Source organism: Centroberyx affinis, unplaced genomic scaffold (genome assembly GCF_046629955.1).
Source record: "Centroberyx affinis isolate AG114_WGS23_722 - 3 ecotype Tasmania unplaced genomic scaffold, CSIRO-AGI_Caff_v1 ptg001659l_1, whole genome shotgun sequence".
Lineage (NCBI taxonomy): Eukaryota > Metazoa > Chordata > Actinopteri > Beryciformes > Berycidae > Centroberyx > Centroberyx affinis.
The window spans coordinates 1-19,691 of record NW_027280087.1 but is presented as its reverse complement, the minus strand read 5'-3'; the positions used below and the strand labels follow the sequence as shown (position 1 = coordinate 19,691).

The following is a 19,691-nucleotide window of genomic DNA, read 5'->3' as shown; positions in this document are numbered from 1 at the left end:
AGGTATTGTAACCAACACTTTACTTGCCAGTTTACAGTGTATTTTATTTGATTGACTCTGTCAGCGGATATTTTATCTGACTGTTACCGCCTACCGTTTGCTTATTTAGACTAGAAAAAGAGGAAATATACAACTCAGCTGTTAAAGGTTTGTTTGTCTGAAAAGCCGATGTTTAGCTTCAAATCACAACTCAACGCTGTTCCAACGGTTTTCCAACATGTTCGTGTTAGTGTGTGTTCATATTCAAATCTAAAGTCTACTAAAAGTAATTAGTAGGCTAATTAGTTGTTGCTGTCTGCCTGCAGGTTTGAGGGAAAAAAACTTCAGTTCCTTTGACTCTCACTAGCAGCCAGCGATGCTAAGGAGGCTTTCTGACCATTTCTTAACAAAAACACCAGTTAAAATAAGGTTTATTACACAAGTGCAACATAATGATGTTGTGGAAACTATCTTTCTATGTATTATATTTACTTATTTAACCAGGCTGCTTTTGCTGCTTCAAGGCGGCCAAGGAAGACAAATATGAAAGATAAAACAATATATAGGATACGTCAAAATACAAGAAATGTCACATTAATAAAGTGCAAAGTAAAATAATCAAAAGACAGTGAAATATCAAATGGAGATGTCTAATTTCCTGTTACATGCGCCACCTCAGCAAGAAACTTTTTTATTTTGTGTGGCGTCAGACACATTTTAGATCACGCGCAGTCACGCGTTCGTTTCTCAGCTTGCTGCTGTGCGTAGGCTGTAATAAACTTTTGTATTTCATTTGGTTGTTCGGACATCCCTCCTTTTGAATCTAGACCGCTTTGGTGTCAGATTGTTGTTTCTAGACTTTGATAGTGAAATTATGAGGATGTGACAGCAGCCTCAGATATAATGAACAGACGCCCAGAACTGAAGAAGGAGAATAAGCAGCGTCTTCTCTCTCAGCGTTTTCTTTACAGATGAAGGCAGAAAGTCTATGTGACCTCATCTGGATGTGAATTCATCAGGCAAACATCGTCCAAGGTAACATTACTGTTTGATGAATACATTATCTGACACTGTATGATGTGACTGTATAGTCGAATTTTGCAAGACAAGGTTAAAGTCTGTCAAATCACCTGCTGTTTGCAGACGGCGTTCATAGTGCCATATATCCAACATTTTTTCTCTTTGTGGCCATAAGAAGATTGTTTTTTTTGTGACTTTCAGTGGAAGCTTGATAAACTCTAGTTAGGTGGAAATCTCAATTCATTGCATTGGTGAAATATGCGTCAGAACTAGTGTGAAAGCTCAGATACATGTTATGTTTCTGTTAACACAATGTAGGCTACAAAACACTGCAAACTCCACAAAACTGAGGTTCACTTCCTTTCACACAAAATCCTTTTGAACCTTTAAAGTCTCAGTCGTCCCCAAGGCTTAGAAATCATTCTGTTTGTATAAACCTGGTGAGTTCATTTGTTGGAAAGAGCAGGTCTTCCTAGTGTTTTCTACATTCATACATTCAACTGACGTTTGATACACAATACTGGGTTAACGGTTTGATATTGTCCCGATGTTTTGAACAAAATCTGACAATTTTCTTTTTTATTATTTCGGAGTGAAAACAAAAGTGCAAATCATCAACAGGGTTACTAAGCTACATGTCTGTAAAATTAATGAGATTTGAAACATTTTAAGACATTTTAAAGGCAATAATAAAAAAAACTTTTTTTTTAATTAAAAAAATTCATTCTAAAGCCTGAAGAGTAGAGAAAAAGTAAAGGTATACATCTGCACAACCAGGGAAATTTCTGACTAGGAATGCAGTATAAAGAGCAACAACTCAGACCTCTAAAGCTATATTCAAGAAACAATCACAACATTTAACCAGATACCAGACTGGAGTTTTTTATTGTGATGTGTGTTGCTTGTGTTTCCTGTTAGCCAAGGCTCTCTTAATACTTCAAACTAGGGCTGCTCGATTATGGCAAAAATCATAATCATGATTATTTTGACTGATATTGAGATCACAATTATTTATCACGATTACTCATTGACTTTGGCAACATGCATTTATTGAACTTTAAAAAAAACCCCAAAAAACTTGTCTTTTTAACACTGGATTTCTTCGAACTTTAAATATAATTGAACTGAAAAACAAAGAAATATATGAAAATAAATATAAAAATTAGATAAATAAAGAAATAAATAACTAATAAATAATATATAAAAATAATACATAAAAATAAATAATACCAACTATGTTGTAGTGCATTGTCACAACATACTGCAAAATATTCAACATATTTGTTGCTCACTGTAAATAAATGGATCTAAATCGATCTCTAATGCGCCTGATGTCGCATCACGTCATGTCTGTCACTTGGAGAGTCTCCCGGTGTGAAAACACAGTCAGTAACAGGGATTTGTAGACAGTAACTCGTCTTCGCTGCCATACAGACATTAAAGGCTCATTTATGCTCCCTTTACGTACAAAACTAAATTTGTCCGTTTCAAACGATGTAACCGTCACTGCCCACATACTTCCATGCGTCCTTTACGTTGGTATGGATGTTAAGTACTGTAATGTTAGGTACTGCTCCGTTTCGTCCGTATATATAAGCTTTCAGAAAACGGGACAAATACGGACGAAATGAACGCAGAGTACGGACAGAAGGCTCCGTCCGTATCAGTATACGTATTTAATGTTGAGCATAATTGAGCCTTAATGGCACTACGGTAGGTGACGTATACCTTGTGGTATTTAAGTGCCCATTCAAAATAGGTGTAGGCTATGAGTCACTTGCTTTGAGCCCCACTGCTGCACAGAGTGCTGTTCGCCCCGCCCAGCTGCTGCACAGAATGCTGTTTGCCCCGCACCGCTGCTGCACAGAGTGCTGTTCGCTTGTTTATTCAAAGTTTATTAATATTGAATGTGTCGCGTGTCCAATCCGACACTGCACGTCCTTGGGTCCCTAGCAATACACCCGCCAAGTGTGAAGCAAATCGGACGAACATTTCTTGAGATATGCGAAGGACACACATACAGACAGAGATTCCTTGCTTTATAGTGTGGTGTTAGTGGAATTAGGTAATTTAACCGTGTCACAGTGCTTCAGTGCATAGAACTGAACATGCGCCGTGGGTCTGTACAGGGTTTCCACACCAATGAATTTGTTTTACCTTTCCTGTCGACCAACGGCTCTCTTTCTGTCATCATGCTATAAAGCAAGGAATCTCTGTCTGTCTGTGTGTGTGTGTGTGTCCTTCGCATATCTCGAGAACCGTTCGTCCGATCTACTTCACACTTGGCGGGTGTATTGCTGGGGACCCAAGGACGTGCAGTGTCGGATTTGGTGCAATTTGGACACGCGGCACGTTCAATATTAATAAACTTTGCATGAACAAACGAACAGCGCTCTGTGCAGCGGCGGGGTGAACAGCGCTCTGTGCAGCAGCGGGGTGAACGGGCACTGCACTATATATAGTGCAGTGCCCTTATAACAATATAAGGAAGGTTTAAACATAAACTGAGAAATGCGCCGGCTCTCTGAAACTACACACACCACAGCATGTTTGGCTTTGGAGGAGGGGCGGAGCACACCGTTGCGAAGGAAAGGGGTGTGCTGGATTTAGAACACAAGACAAAACGAGAGCAACATTGCTAAACTGCACAAAAATTGTTTTATCTCAATTTTCTTGTTTTCATAATCATGGGAAGCCAAAATCGTAATCGTGACACTGACTCCACTGGGCTGGATTTTACAGTCCGGAATGATCACAACAGCAGAAGTGATATATCCTGTAATGGAATCCTTGTTGTAATGAATCAGTCCAGCTAACTCATGTTGGGTTTGTTTTTGTGTAAAGGCTCTGCTATGAGTCAGTCTGAGGAGAGAGAGGAGAGGCTCCCTCCCTCTAAAACCACTCTGTCTGGGGAACATGACAGCCGGACCAAAGTTAAGAGGTAAGATGAGGATCTCTAACTGTCCATGACTGTTCTCCGTCTCAGAGCTCAGCAGTGAAATCATTACAGCATCATTATTCAGAGTAAAAGCTCTGTCTCTGTTGTGTTGAAGCCCAGTCCAACAGGAGAGACCAGACTCCCCTGTACCCAGCTGTGTGTCCATGAAGAGTGACTGGTCTATGGAGGAACCTATTGATTTTGAAGATAAACAACCTTCTGAAACAAAGTATGTCAACATAATTTTAATATTTAATGTTAGTGTTGGAGCCATTTTATTTAACGAGCATATTTGGAAGTAACTGACTGGCTGAGACTGATGCCAGCCTACACATGATACACATGAGCATACGTGCGGCAAGAGGTTAATTGAATCAGGTGTGCAACAAAGGAGAGAGAAACGAACCACATGCTCCTAAGATAGTTGATTATCTTTTATTACCGTTTGTTGTTTTGATACTTTGAACTCATTTGAATAATTTTCTTTAACCTACGTTAAGCTACTTTGATTTGAACTTGACGTAAGGCCGCCATAGATATACACATCCACATAACCTATTCAAACATTCATTCACCTTCATCTGTACAACAAGACCTACTAGCAAATTCATCATGTTTAACTCTTAGAATATTACATTTGTTATTTTGAGGAATATTTATTAACCTGTGGTTTGAAATAAAGAGGCAGAGAACATCAACTTCTTTTCACTGTCACAGGCTTTATTGTTCTACGGTGCTTGCCTCTGTAATGCTATCGTTCATCAGGTGCAAAACGCCCTCTAGTGACCTGGATGTGTAAGACTTGCCCGCTGAGTAAAATGAATGAACTATACCAACTATTTAATTAACAAAATAACAATGAAAAATGAAAAAATAGGAGGTTCTCTGTTTTCCTTTACTTTTGAATCTCTCTTAATGTCCATTTTCTCTACCATTACACTCTCCCTGAGCCCACTGACATAGCCATATATATATGGCTATGTCAGTGGGCTCAGTGTACTTGAGTGTAGGTGTAAGGCTGAGTGTAACCATAAGGCTGATGGTGCATGGGGTAAGTGCAGGGTACAAAACTGACTGGGAGTGAGTGGGAGTAAACTGGCTGACCTGACAATAGTGGGTTCACCTTAGCGTTTAAGTGTCTCTATATTGGTTGCCCTAAAATGTCATAGGTGAACATTTCACTTGGTCTTCCTCCCCTTTGTGATCTCCTCACATGTGTCTCATGCTCCTGCACCTCCTGGTCTCCCACCTTCTCCTGTTCAGGCGGTTCCTCTAGTGCACCTCTTCTTCGTCTTGAGTTTCCTCAGCCAATTCTCTGACTGGAGGACAGAATTCACTGGCTGCTGTGCAAAGCTTGAACTGATTCTGAGGAGTTTGCTGGGGCATATTGTGGGTTTGCTGTGGTGGCGGTATCAGTCTGTAGCATGGGATTTTGCTCTGGATATTCCTCCTCATGTGTCATTTTTAGGTAACCTCCGTCTTTTCTGTTTTTGTTTTGTTTTCTCTCTTTCCACAGGCAGGTCTTCTTCAAGAGGTAGGTCATTTAGTGGTAGAAGGAGGTTCCTATGAAGCATGTACAGGGATTTAGTTTCTCTGGCTGTACTTTATACATCGGTCCATCTCCCACTGTCTCCACGACACAATGTACTGTATTCTCCCAATAGGCACGTAGCTTCCCTGGTCTTCCTCTCTCAGAGAGGTTCTTTACCAGTACTCTGTCATCGGGCTGAAGAGTATCGCCTCTTACTGCTCTGCCATATTGTCTCGCCTTTGGCTGAAGATTTCACTTTTGTTGGAGGTGAACTGGTAAGCAGCCCGCATTCTCTCTGCCCATTTCTGCACAAACATCTGAGAGCTGGATGATTCATTCTCTTTTCTGGACTGAAACAACAAGTCAGTGGGTAACCTTAGAGCACAGCCATACAAGAGAAAGAATGGAGAATAGCCAGTCACTTCATGCCTTGTGCAGTGTGGTAAATGGTCCTTCCAATGGCTTTTCTTTTCCTCTTGTAGGGTATGCAGCATTTGAAGGAGAGTACGGTTCAGTCGTTCTACTGGATTGCTTTGCGAATGATCAGGGGTGGTTCATGAGTGAGCAATTCCTCATAGTTGTTGTAGTCTTTGGAACAGGTTGTACTTGAATTCACGTCCTTGATCGTGATGGAGCTTCTCTGGGTACCCAAAACAAGGGATAAAACCCTGAAATGTCTTTTCAGCTGCAGTTTTCCCTGATTTGTTCCTCATTGGATACGACTGGGCAAAGCGAGTGAAGTGGTCGACTAGAACAAGGATATACTCATATCCTCCACTGCTTGGCTTGAGGTGTAGGTAGTCGATACAGACTAGTTCAAATGGAGCACTGGTGGAGATAGGCCCCATTGGAGCTCTCTGTGGGACACTGGGGTGCTTTTGCTTGATACAGACACATTTTTTGGTTACATAGTCCACTATGTCTTGCTGCATGTAGGGCCAGTAAAACCTCTCATGTGCCAACTGACTAACCTTTTCTACACCTACATGCCCCATGTCATCATGTAAGCTCCTTAATACCAGACATTTCAATTTTTCAGGGATGGACGAGTTGTTTGTTTTGTCCTGTCCTTCTGTAAAGTATCCCATCATCCACAGCAAGCTTATTCGATTCATAGCGCAGTCTTTTTGTCTCTCTCCCCATGACTCTCTTATCCTTCTCGTTGGGAGTCCAGTCTTTGATGGCTGAATCATCATGTTGTGCTGCTCTGATGTTGTCAGGTATGACTAAGAGGCACTATTGACTGACACTGACTCGACACTAGCATCACCGATTTGCAATGCAGCTACCCAAGGGACATCATTGTCTCGCACAGCTTTGCTACCTTGCCACACTGCAGACACCACCTTTGGCAATACTGTTTCTGTTTCCTCACTCATATGGTCTTTAAGTTTTATGGGGTATCTGAAGAGAGTGTCAGCGTCTGCGTTCATTTTACCAGTACTTTATGTCGAAGTGAAAGTCGGCATGTCCAACAGCATTCAGTCTTGCAGTGGTCAAGATATAAATCAACTGATTAGTATTTGTATAGACGGTGAATGTTGGAGCGTAATACAGATAGTCCCGGAATTTGTCACAAATGGCCCATTTTAGTGCCAAGAACTCAAGTTTACCGGAATGTAGGTGGTAGTTTCTCTCGGCAGGTGTTAATGCTCTTGACCCGTAGCCAATGACATGCAACTTATTATCCTGACGTTGGTATAACACTGCTCCCAAACCTTCATTGGATGCATCTGTGTGTAATATGAATGGAAGGTCAAAGCTTGGATAAGCTAGGATAGGAGGATTGGTTAACATGTCCACCAAACTTGAAACAACACTCTGGTGTTCCTCTGTCCAAACTATTGGTGTTCTGGAGGACAGTTGCACTTTCTTGCGCTTCCTTGGTCCAATATGGAAAACCATGAATTGCCTCCCAGACTGTCCAGCAGGTCCCTGATTCCTGGCAATGAAAACGCAAAGGCGCAGACTCTGGTCTTTCTTGCGGAGGCAAACCACGGAAGAGGAGTAAGGTGACATTGATTTTCTGATCCAACCTCGATCCAACAGATTTTGCACATTCTCCATTCTACAGTGGTTTCGGGATGGAGTTGTAGCATTTTTTAACTGGGAAAGTTGGGAATGCAACCAATATCTCCTTCCTCTCGAGCGAACACATCACATTCTTTAAAGAGCAGTTATTGTACAACTTCCTGTTCATGCTTGTGAAGATGCTGTAAGTCTACAGAAGAGTGCCATTTTCCTGCAAGTGTGACATGTTCTGTGTTTTTTTTTCTGCACACTTAGCATAAGCATCATTTTGCTGAGTTGAGCACAGGAGTGTGTCACTGGTTTGTTTGTTGTCTGGGCAGTTAACAGGTTTACTGATTTACAGTAAAGACATGATGTGATGCGCACATTAGGCACATTAGGCTACAGAGCGATTTATTGTAGATCAATTTCTATACATTGACTAACTTGTTATTTTTTTATTTTGTGACATTGTGGCATAACAATAAAAAATAGGGGGTTCTCTTTTTTCCTTTACTTTTAAATCTCTTAATTCATTTTCTCAACCCATTACACTACCCTTCTTTTGTCAATCCTGTGTTTCTATCAGGATCCAGCAGGAGAGACCAGACTCCCCTGAACCCAGCTGTGTGTCCATGAAGAGTGACTGGTCTATGGAGGAACCTATTGATTTTGAAGATAAACAACCTTCTGAAACAAAGTAAGTCAGCATAATGTTAATATTTAATGTTAGCATTAAAAAAAAATAAGAACAAATCCCCTCTGAAGAGAGTAAGATATTAACAGTGATATGCAACATTGCTCTTGTGTTTTTTTATCATTATTCCTACAGGGAAAGTTTGGCAGCTACAATAGACGCTGCTTCATATTAAGGGGGAGAACAAAGGGGAGAATGTTACTCATTCACTCTCCTCTCACAAATTTTCTATCTGGTTCTGGGATTTGAACTGGTGACCTTCTGGTCAAAATCCTGCTTCTTTTCAGGCTAAAACTACCCTTCTTTTGTCAATCCTGTGTTTCTATCAGGATCAAACAGGAGAGACCAGACTCCCCTGAACCCAGCTGTGTGTCCATGAAGAGTGATGAGTCTATTTTTCGCCTTATTGAGTTCAAAGAAGGACAGCACTATGCTGAGCAAAGGTAAGAATTTAAAACGGAGGAGTTTGTTGTTAAGCAGCTCTGCTGAGAAGAGGTATCAAGTCATGAGATGTATGACCTGCTTTGGGAAAGACATTGCAGAAAAACATTTACAGTGGAGTTATTGTGTTTCTGCCAGGATTCATCATGACAGAACACAACACCTGTGTGTGTGTGTGTGTGTGTGTGTGTGTGTGTGTGTGTGTGTGTGTGTGTGTGTGTGTGTGTGTGTGTGTGTGTGTGTGGATATCTGGTGACCTAATACTTAATGTTTTCCCTACAGAGTTCACCAGCGTAGGAAAGAGGTTACCAGTGGTCAGGAGCATCAAACAGACCTGGCCTCCATATTTATGGTGTGTAAATGTCCAACAACACCTTTTACTTAAGCTGCAAAGAAAACACAAACCAACCATTCTGGTCATTATAGTCTCCATGCTGCACTCTTTAGACCAGTGGGCTTTCAAACCATGCAAGATGGATTTTATGTTGTGTTCCACTATTTTATTATGAAACCTTAATCTATGTACTATTCTGTTGCAGCTTCTTGAGGAGAACATCATCACCTTTGTGAAGAATGAGCTGAAAAAGGTCCAGAGTGTTCTGAGTCCAGATTACCCAGAATGCTTAGAGAGGCAGAGAGAGGATGAGGAGGTGGTGGACGGTGAGGAGGAAGAGCAGTGGAAGAGCAGCCAAGAAGCTTTTCTGCAAATCATACAGCACTTTCTGCGGAGAATGAAGCAGGAGGAGCTGGCTGACTCTCTGCAGAGCAGTAAGAGGCTTTTAATATGTTTCACATGATGCAAAGGGGAAATGGTGGGAAAATGAGAGATGTTTATGTTTCCAAACTCTGCTGTAAATATGCTGTACACATCCGCATCAGATCTATTCTAATTCTTTTGGGCTGCACACACAAAACATGTTTTCCACTACTGATGAGCTGAATAGATATCATGGAGTGGGAAAATATATACATCCACACTGAAATCCACTCATTGATTTCATTTGTTGTTTGTTCATTCAGAAACTCTTGCTCCCCTCTGTCAACGTCAACTCAAATCTAATCTGAAGAAGAAGTTTCAGTGTTTGTTTGAGGGGATTGCTAAAGCAGGAAACCCAGCATTTCTGAATCAGATCTACACAGAGCTCTACATCACAGAGGGAGGGAGTGGAAAGGTCAATGATGAACATGAGATCAGACAGATTGAAACATCCAGGAAACCAGCGAGACTGGAAACAACAATCCAATGTGAAGACATCTTTAAACCCTTACCTGGAAGAGATAAACCAACCAGAACACTGATGACAAAGGGAGTGGCTGGCATTGGGAAAACAGTCTTAACACAGAAGTTCACTCTGGACTGGGCTGAAGACAAAGCCAACCAGGATATACAGTTCACATTTCCATTCACTTTCCGAGAGCTGAATCTGCTGAAAGGGAAAAAGTACAGCTTGGTGGAACTTCTTCATCACTTCTTTACTGAGACCAAAAAAGCAGGAATCTGCAGGTTTGAGAAGTTCCAGGTTGTGTTCATCTTTGATGGTCTGGATGAGTGTCGACTTCCTCTAGACTTCCAGAACAACAAGATCCTGACTGATGTTACAGAGTCGACCTCAGTGGATGTGCTGCTGACAAACCTCATCAAGGGGAAACTGCTTCCCTCTGCTCGCCTCTGGATAACCACACGACGTGCAGCAGCCTATCAGATCCCTCCTGAGTGTGTTGACATGGTGACAGAGGTGAGAGGCTTCACTGACCCACAGAAGGAGGAGTACTTCAGGAAGAGATTCAGAGATGAAGAGCAGGCCAGCAGAATCATCTCCCACATCAAGACTTCACGAAGCCTCCACATCATGTGCCACATCCCAGTCTTCTGCTGGATCACTGCTACAGTTCTGGAGCATGTGTTGAAAACCAGTGAGAGAGGAGACCTGCCCAAGACCCTGACTGAGATGTACAGTCACTTCCTAGTGGTTCAGTCCAAACTGGGGAACATCAAGTATCATGGGAGAGCTGAGACAGATCCACACTGGAACACAGAGAGCAGGAAGATGATTCTCTCTCTGGGAAAACTGGCTTTTGAGCAGCTGGAGAAAGGCAACCTGATTTTCTATGAAGCCGACCTGACAGAGTGTGGCATTGATATCAGAGCAGCCTCAGTGTACTCAGGAGTGTTTACACAGATCTTTAAAGAGGAGCGTGGGCTGAACCAGGACAAGGTGTTCTGCTTTGTCCATCTGAGCATTCAGGAGTTTCTGGCTGCTGTTTATGTCATCGTCTCATTCATTGACTCTGGTGTCAACCTGCTGTCAGAACCACAATCAACCTCCAGAGACAAGTCTCAGATAAAACACCTCTACCAGAGTGCTGTGGACAAGGCCTTACAGAGTCCAAATGGACACCTGGACTTGTTCCTCCGCTTCCTCCTGGGTCTTTCACTGGAGACCAATCAGACTCTCCTACGAGGCCTGTTGACACACACAGGAAGTAGCTCACAGACGAATCAGGAAACAGTCCAGTACATCCAGGATAAGATCAAGAAGAATCCCGCTCCAGAGAGAAGCATCAATCTGCTCCACTGTCTGAATGAGCTGAATGACCATTCTCTAGTGGAGGAGATCCAACAGTACCTGAGATCAGGAAGTCTCTCCACAGACAAACTCTCCCCTGATCAGTGGTCGGCTCTGGTCTTCATCTTACTGTCATCAGAAGAAGAGCTGGACGTGTTTGACCTTAAGAAATACTCTGCTTCAGAGGAGGCTCTTCTGAGGCTGCTGCCAGTGGTCAAAGCCTCCAAGAAATCTGTGTAGGTTCATAGGAAACTGGATACATTCAATATATTAAACAGAAAAAAAAGAAATATTTTCAAAGTTCATGTTTGTCACCATCACTAATTCTTCTTCAGGCTCAGTGTGTGTCAGCTGTCAGAGAGAAGCTGTGATGCTCTGGCCTCAGTTCTCAACTCCCAGTCCTCTAATGTGAGAGAACTGGACCTGAGTAACAACGACCTGAAGGACTCAGGAGTGAAGCTGCTCTCTGCTGGACTGGGGAGTCCACACTGTAGACTGGAATCTCTCAAGTAAGATCCAGCTTTTTCAATTGATTTGACACATTTCTCCAAACTAAGGTCTGTGCTCTCAAAAGTCTCTCTCAGGTCAGGATTCTTCAATGTGTTCAACAGATTTAAATCCTGCTTTACATTCAGGTTAATGTCAGTAAATAAAACAGCTGACCTGTGTAGGATTTTCTCTGCTTACGTTATTTTTAAACCAGTTGTGATGTCATCATTTAGCACTATTTTGTAATTCCTGTGAATTACTTTCCATTAAAATATTTTACTATTTACATTAAAATATTTTACTATTTCCTCTCCTTGCGGCATCAGTTGCTGAAACCTAAAATATGTTACAAGTGACTCAGCTTGTAACAAGTGAGGGAGACCATACGCATTTAAAAAGGTTAAAAAAAAAGTTTATTTTACCCAACTAAACAAAAAGGAAGAGTGGGATGTGGTAGTCAATGACTCAGTACCATATTGCATTTTTGGGTGTGTGAGACAGTGTATGAGATGTTGTAGATTCTTTCAAAAGAACCAACAAAATGGGAGGTCTGGGTGGGTCCCCAATGGTGTGACCAAGCCGAGAAGAGAAGAGAGGGTGAGGGACTGGACTGGGGCCTCATGTATAAAACCTTGCGTGGATTCCACACTAAAAGGCTACGTAAGCAGAAGTCTGGAAACCTGCATACGCCAAAAAGATATTGTGAAGTAGAAAAGTTACATACACCCTCCAGCACGCCAGTTTCCTTTTATAAATATCAATCAACTTGAAATTGTGCGGACGTGAACAAGCATTTACTCCCACACCATTACCTCCCACAATTAGCCATGAATGGTTAATGAAGCACCCTTCATGAATATTGATATGCATGTAAATGTACTTGTCATTCCATTCTCTTTGTATGAGAAAATGGCAAAGTCATAGCCCAAGATCAAAAAGATACATTTCACAGATTGTGAAATTGAAATGCTTGTTGGGAGGTCGAGACAAAGCCAGAGGTATTATTTGCTGGCCTTAGTTCGGGTATCACCAAAATAAATAAACAACTGTTTACCAAAAAGTGCAGTGTCAGTGCCACTGGTGGGGGCAAGGGAGCTCTTTGCCCTTGACTGTCTCACCTCGATAATAGCGGAAACCCAAATTAGTGGCATTATGCCATAAAGAGAGGGTGACACCGATATGACATCAGAACAAGACAAGACTGCAGGCAGTGCGCAGGTCTATCGTAAATGGGCCTTTTCTTTTTTGAACGAGTGAACAAAACCATGCATTCAACATTTCACACTCTTACTTGACTAATAAAACGCAATTACAGACTTACCAATAGACTTGACAAGTGTATAATTCTCATTTTGTGACTCGGGGTATCAGAAGATCGGTGCGACTGGTGGTGAAGATCTGGCTGTAGAGGACGGTGTGCGCCCAGCCACAGCATCTCTGTGCATGTGCGCCATGAAAGCAGCCATAACGCATCATTACGCACCATCATTGCAAGTTCTAACCCTTTGACAGTCAGTCCAGATGCTTAACATCTTGAGTTTATCGCAATTAAATGGGACACGGAACTTCTGAGGCCGTATTGGCAGTCTGTTACAAAATGTTACAAAAAAGGATGCATACTGTTTGGGTTAACTGTTTCGGTTAAGTTGACGGTGTGTAAAGGCAACAAATATTAAGGTCTGGATGTTCCTCTGGGATATTATTATTAGAGGTCTGAAATTTGATCCGATGGAGCAAAAAGAGCAGATTGAAAGTGTCATAATCACATCTTACTTGATTTCACTGCTTGGCCATCCGTCTCCATTTCACAGCCTGTCTAAAATGTGCGTACAGATGGGTCAAAGTTACTGTAGAGGTGCGCACTTTCTCATGTCATGTTTATTTTTTATAAATTCCAAAAATTTTGAGCCTGGTTTGTGCGTACACATGGTTTATACATGAGGATTGTCCTTACCGACTCCTCCCACCGATCTCCTGCACAGCTCAGAGGGGAGGGCTGCCACAAATACCAGAAAGGACTTCTAAGATTCTATCACAAATTAAGTTGGAAACTCTCAAACTGAACCAGATTAAGCCACAGAGCCGAAAGTTACAGTTTTTGTAGCATGTGACTGCATTGTCAGCTATTTTCACAGTCATATACTCAAAAATATCTAACCTGTAGCTTGTGTGTTTGTTTGTGTGTGTGTGTGTGTGTGTGTGTGTGTGTGTGTGTGTGTGTGCGCAGGCTGTCAGGCTGTCAGCTCACAGAGGAAGGCTGTGCTTCTCTGGCCTCAGCTCTGAGCTCCAACCCCTCCCATCTGAGAGAGCTGGACTTGAGCTACAATCATCCAGGAGCCTCAGGAGTGAAGCTGCTCTCTGCTGGACTGGAGGATCCACACTGGAGACTGGACACTCTCAGGTATGGAGAGGCAATGTCTGCTAGAAGGCTGAGAGTCACACACATTTTCTCTGTCAGGCTGGCTGCGTCCACACTGCAGCTAAATACAGCTGTCACCCCTCATTGGAGCTTCATCCTGTTCAGTTCATACACAGTTCAGTTATTAAGCGTCAGAGGGCGGAATCAGTAATCCTAGATCCTAGTTTGTCTGACTGGCGTTATGACGTCATTGACACCGACGTTCACTCGAGACCCGGATGAGCCAGGTGTGTAGCGTGCAACAGGAAAATGGAAAGCGGTGAAATTGAACTCGTTACATTAGTAACATTATCATCGTTATTTTGAAAGAGACGGAGGTAAATGTTGTGAGACATTCTCAAATTTTCTATCCAGTCTGTTTCAACATTGCGGTTGTTCCCATAGATATAAAAATGGTTGTTCCTACCAGTTCTGTCGTCTCGGCCCGGCCCAAATGTTGCAGTTGAAAGTATCAAGTCCATGTGGTGGAAAAAGAGAATGTGACACCGCTGTCAGTGGTGGTTTATTAAGATCTTATGGATAAATTGACGCCTCTGGTTACTGATGTTACTGGTGTCAAGTAAACTGAAAATACAGGCAGTGGTAGCTGCCATATTGGTCTGAAGTAAACGTTACTATGGTTACGGACATTATTTACAACCATCGCAAGGTCGGAGGAGGAGTGACTCCTGTTACCCTTACAGACAGTGGTAATTTTACTCCGCTCTGCTTCAGTGTGAACCAGACATAATATGCAAATTCACTCTCATTCATAAATTCAGTTGTCACTACCAAATTCTGGCAGTGTGTACGTAGCTGTCAAAGGTGTCAGCTGCTGCCCGAAAATGTTGACATGCTAATTTTCTTAAAAAAAAAAAAAAAAAACACGTCCTCCTAGGTTAGAAAATCAGTGTCTGAACATATTTGTTGTTTTAAGATCAACCATGTTCAGACATTTGCACTTAATTGTAAAGAGGACATCCTTGTTTAGACATTTTAATTTACAATTTGTTTCATTTAGACAAGCATCCCCTGTTAAAAGCTGATTTATTTTATTCAACAGATTTCATTACTTGTTTTTTGCACTGAAAAATATATAACAAAGAAAGAAACCATTATAAAAGAAACTGTAGGAACAGGTTAAACTTCAAGTTGAAATATTGTTTTTTTTAACATTTTATATCTAAGCAATAAGGAAAGAAACTTCTACAGTCATAATTTGTTTCCATTTAAACTTTGTTAAAAATATCATCATTGTATCGAACCGTGAAGCCTGTACCATGTATCGCACCGAACCGCGAGCTGACTGTATCGTTACACCCCTAAAGGAGAGTGAAGCATTCTACAACCAAACTCACTACCTAAAACATTCAGGTATTCAGTTTGGTCCAGTTTTGCAATCTTGAGGTAAAGCAAATGTTGTGTCGCTTAAAAGTAGCAAGTTCCTGCGGTGAAAAAAGAGAAAACCTGGTGTTCCTGGTGTCCAGTAGACTGAAACACAGGTGGTGGTAGCCGCCATATTGGTCTGAAGTAAATGTTACCATGGTTACAGACATTATTTACAGGAGTGGAGTTACTGTACAGACTCAGTCTGGTCATTTTACTCTGCTCTGCTCCAGTCTGTACCAACATATGAGCATTCACTCTGATTCATAAATTCAGCGTGAACAGAGCTACGGAGATGAGGAATATTGTTTGTCGGTGGATATGAGTGACGCCGATATGAGTGATGCAGTCTGAAAAATCACTCATATGCAAGGTCATGAAGGTTATTTGTTCCATTATCAAAGATATTATGCTGTTCTGACTGTATTTCTTTATTTACCCCCCCCCCAGTGTGGACCATGGTGGTGTGCAGAGGTTGAAACCAGGTCTGAGCAAGTGTAAGTGTGTATTTAGTTTGATTCATGAAAACAAAGCAGCACAATTTCAGTTTCTATTTAAATAGAAATCTCATGTGTGACATTTATTTTATATTCATTCAAATCCTACTTTGAAAAAGATGGCTGACAAAATGTGTCATCATGAAACTGTGAAGAAATGAACCGTAAATCTGTTAATAAATCAACCAATAATAAACACAACAGGTGTTTTGGATGAGAAGCTGCTTCTGTATTGAGTCTTGTTCTCTCCATCAGATGCCTGTGAACTCACACTGGACCCAAACACAGCACACAGAAACCTCCTCCTGTCTAAAGACAACAGAAAGGTGTCATGGCAGAGAGAGGAGCAGCCATATCCTGATCACCCAGAGAGATTTGAGCGCTGTTTTCAACTGCTGTGTAGAAATGGTCTGACTGGTCGCTGTTACTGGGAGGTTGAGTGGGAGGGAAGGGTTTACATAGGAGTGACTTACAGAGGAATCGGAAGGAGACAAAACAGTGTTGACTGCTGGATTGGAGGGAATGAAAAGTCCTGGAGTCTGTTCTACTTTGGTGATGGTTCCTTCGCCTGTCACAAGAACAGATCAATAGCCATAAGTTCCCCCCCCTCCTCTGGCTCTGACAGAGTAGCAGTGTATCTGGACTGGCCTGCTGGCACTCTGTCCTTCTACAGAGTTTCCTCTGACACACTGATCCACATCCACACCTTCCACTCCACATTCACTGAACCGCTCTATCCTGCGTTCTGGTTTGGGTTTGGGTCGGGATTTGGTTCCTCAGTGTCACTGTGTCAAATAGAGGAGGGAGAGGGAAACACTCACACTGCTGACAGCTGCTGAAATGATAGTTCACTGTGGACAGGATCACACACACACACCTACATCTTTATGTGGGAATAGTAATTAGTAGTATTCTTTTTAATAGTAGTTTCATCAGGCGAGTGCAGGCCAGTGCTCAGTGTTAGTGCTGTTTGACCTTAGTGTAGCATTTAATACCATAGATCATGGTATTCTTATTGATAGATTGAGGCAGTGGGTTGGTATCTCAGGGACCACCCTGGACTATTTTTCCTCCTACTTAACTGCTAGGAAATTCCTTGTGTCCCTGGATGGGTTTGTCTCTCACAGTCGTCAGTCCCTTGGGGGTGTGCCTCAGGGCTTGGACCAATTCTGTTCTCGCTGTGTATGCTTCCTTTGGGTATGTTATGCCGATGATACACAGTTGTATCTTTCAGTCAAGCTGAGTGAATTATGTAAATTGGCCTCTCTGCATAACTACCTAAAGGACCTTAAAGACTGGATGGCTAATAATTTTTTAATTAAGGCATTTGAGGCGTCTTTTTTTCAGGCGCGACCATGGCATCCTGAGAGAAAAATATCTCAACTTTTTGGAACGTCGCAAGCACACTGCATGTCACATAGCATAAAAGCCTGAAATAATCACTCACCATTTAAACGAAGGTCTAGGATTCCCCATACTCTTGTATTTTTGCAGGCTTGGAGAGACGGATGCATTCAGACATGGCAAGATTTTTTTCTGCTCCGTATGTAGATCAAGAAGTAAAGCTACTACGACAGTTTTACAGCGATGGTAATCCATTATTCTAGATAACCACTAACAAACTTTGTGTGAAGTCTCGGTTGGCTTTGCTTGCTTGGCACGCCTGTAGTGCAACTGTCCGAGCGCACTTGATAAAAGGATGCAAACAGCCCATCCAATGTGTTCAGAGTGCTGCAGCAAGGCTTTTAATTAAAACTAAAACATGGGACCACATCTGTCACATTTTAACGTCTCTTCACTGGTTGCATGTTCATTTTAGAATTGATTTTAAGATTTTATTGACTACTTTTAAGGCTTTGCATGGACTGTTATCTTTCTGAACTTTTGATCCCTTATGAGCCAGCATGCATTCTGAGATCCTCAGGCAGGAATCATCTGACTGTCCCTATGTCCAGGTTAAAGACTAAAGGTGACCGGGCTTTTGCAGTTAGGGCTCCTAGGCTTTGGACCGGCCTGCCTGAGGACCTCAGACTGGCAGAGTCAGTGTCATCTTTTAAACCTCTTCTTAAAACATACTTTTATTGTAAGGCCTTTTTATAACCTTTGACTTCTATTCACTTCTTAACCCTGTTGCCTTGCCTGTATATTTTATTCAATTTGTTATCCCTATGGCTGCATCTGTTTATCTTACCTTTTTGCTTTTAGCTTTTTTTCTTTTTATTATGTATATATATATATTTTTATTTTTTTACTTTTATTTTATATATTGTAACAGTTACTACTATAAAGATACTACTGCAAGTACTACTACCATAACTATCACTACTACTGCAACTTCTGCTGCTATTGTTATTATACAACTACTAGAATGACAAATGCTTTCACTACTACTACTGTTACTACTACCACTTTTGCTACTTCTGCTGTTTCTAATACTGATAGTCCAAATATTACTACTACTGCTAATTGTATTACTTCTACTGAGTGGTACTTTTATGACTTTTACAAGTCGTACTACTAAGATAAGATATGATAGCACTTTATTAATCCCCTTGGGGAAATTCAGGAACTGCTGCTACTACTACTACTACTACTACTACTACTACTTCTGCTAATACTGCTACCATTTTAATCTACGAATTCCACTACTTCAAACACTGAAACTACTACTACCATTACTGTTGTGGGGCAACTGCTACTACTACTACTACTATTACCACTACCACTATTGCTACTTCTGTTTCTGATACTGATAGTCCAAATACTACTAATACTGCTAATTGTATTACTTCTACCACTGATATTACAACGGCTGCTTTTACTACAGCCCATAATAGTACTATGACTTTTAAAAACATGATTACATATCCTTCCATGTATTGACAACTGCAGAACTTTTGGCTGTCAAATAATTGCTTAAATATTCAAATTTTGAAGACGTTTAACCTCGTTCAAATGCATTCAACTATCTACCTTTTTACTGAAGCTAGCCTTTTCTAGTTCTTTTTATTATATATTTTCTTTTACTTTTATTTGATCTGTTTTTCTGTTCTTTGTCCTTACATCTCTTGATTGTGAAGCACTGTGATTTTAATTTGTTTTTGCAACACTTTGTTTTGAAAAGTGCTATATACATAAAGATTAATATTATCAATGTGTAAGTGTATTCTGTGTGTTGGGTAACTAACAGGTTGTTTGTTTTACTCTGTATTTTATTCTCATTTCATCATTCCAAGCTAAACATATCTAGTTTTCTGTAATTGTCAGAAATAAAGTTTATTCTAAATGAACATTGTTTGGTCTTCATCTTTTCCAACAAGCAATTTCAACTGTGAGAGAGTGAAAGTCTCATAACGGCCACTAGGGGGCAGAAAGACTCTGACTCCGAGGGACAGGGAGTGACCACCAGACACTCACTCTCTCTCACACACACACACACACACACACTGACAATATATTACTGTTACCATTTTTATTTCCCTTTTTATAGCTGTTGCTTCCCCCAACTCTTCTACTAATTTCTCCAATGGTTCAGCAGTACAGTTTAATAGATCTGTTTTATGGCAATATTGTATGGACTGCTACATTACCCCACTTATCTTTACAGAATTTTCATCTTACAGAACAAATGTGTTAGATTAATTACTCACTCACCATGAGCCTTCAACCCCACTTTTTTTGCTAAATTGAACATACTGTCCATTTTCAATATCATCATGTAATTTGGTCTTTCATCTA

At 41.2% G+C, this 19,691-nt stretch overlaps 1 protein-coding gene across 1 annotated transcript; it reads left to right on the top strand.

Moving 5' to 3' along the window:
* Positions 1–934: 934 nt before the first annotated feature.
* On the top strand, positions 935–19,178 carry LOC139651417 (protein NLRC3-like). The gene is made up of 12 exons (XM_071528319.1): positions 935–1,014; positions 3,844–3,940; positions 4,053–4,166; positions 8,068–8,178; positions 8,505–8,618; positions 8,899–8,968; positions 9,156–9,384; positions 9,637–9,804; positions 9,922–11,419; positions 11,519–11,692; positions 15,907–15,953; positions 16,209–19,178. Exons 2-12 carry the CDS (start codon positions 3,852–3,854, stop codon positions 16,790–16,792), a joined length of 3,198 nt encoding a protein of 1,065 aa, XP_071384420.1. The 5' UTR covers positions 935–1,014; positions 3,844–3,851; the 3' UTR covers positions 16,793–19,178.
* Positions 19,179–19,691: the final 513 nt, after the last annotated feature.

Coding starts and splice junctions, on each gene's coding strand:
- LOC139651417 (XM_071528319.1), top strand. CDS start 3,852: ATGAGTCAGTCTGAGGAGAGAGAGGAGAGGCTCCCTCCCTCTAAAACC. Junction 8,969..9,155: donor ACCTGGCCTCCATATTTATG/GTGTGTAAATGT, acceptor ATTCTGTTGCAG/CTTCTTGAGGAGAACATCAT. Junction 9,805..9,921: donor AAAGGTCAATGATGAACATG/AGATCAGACAGA, acceptor CACTGATGACAA/AGGGAGTGGCTGGCATTGGG.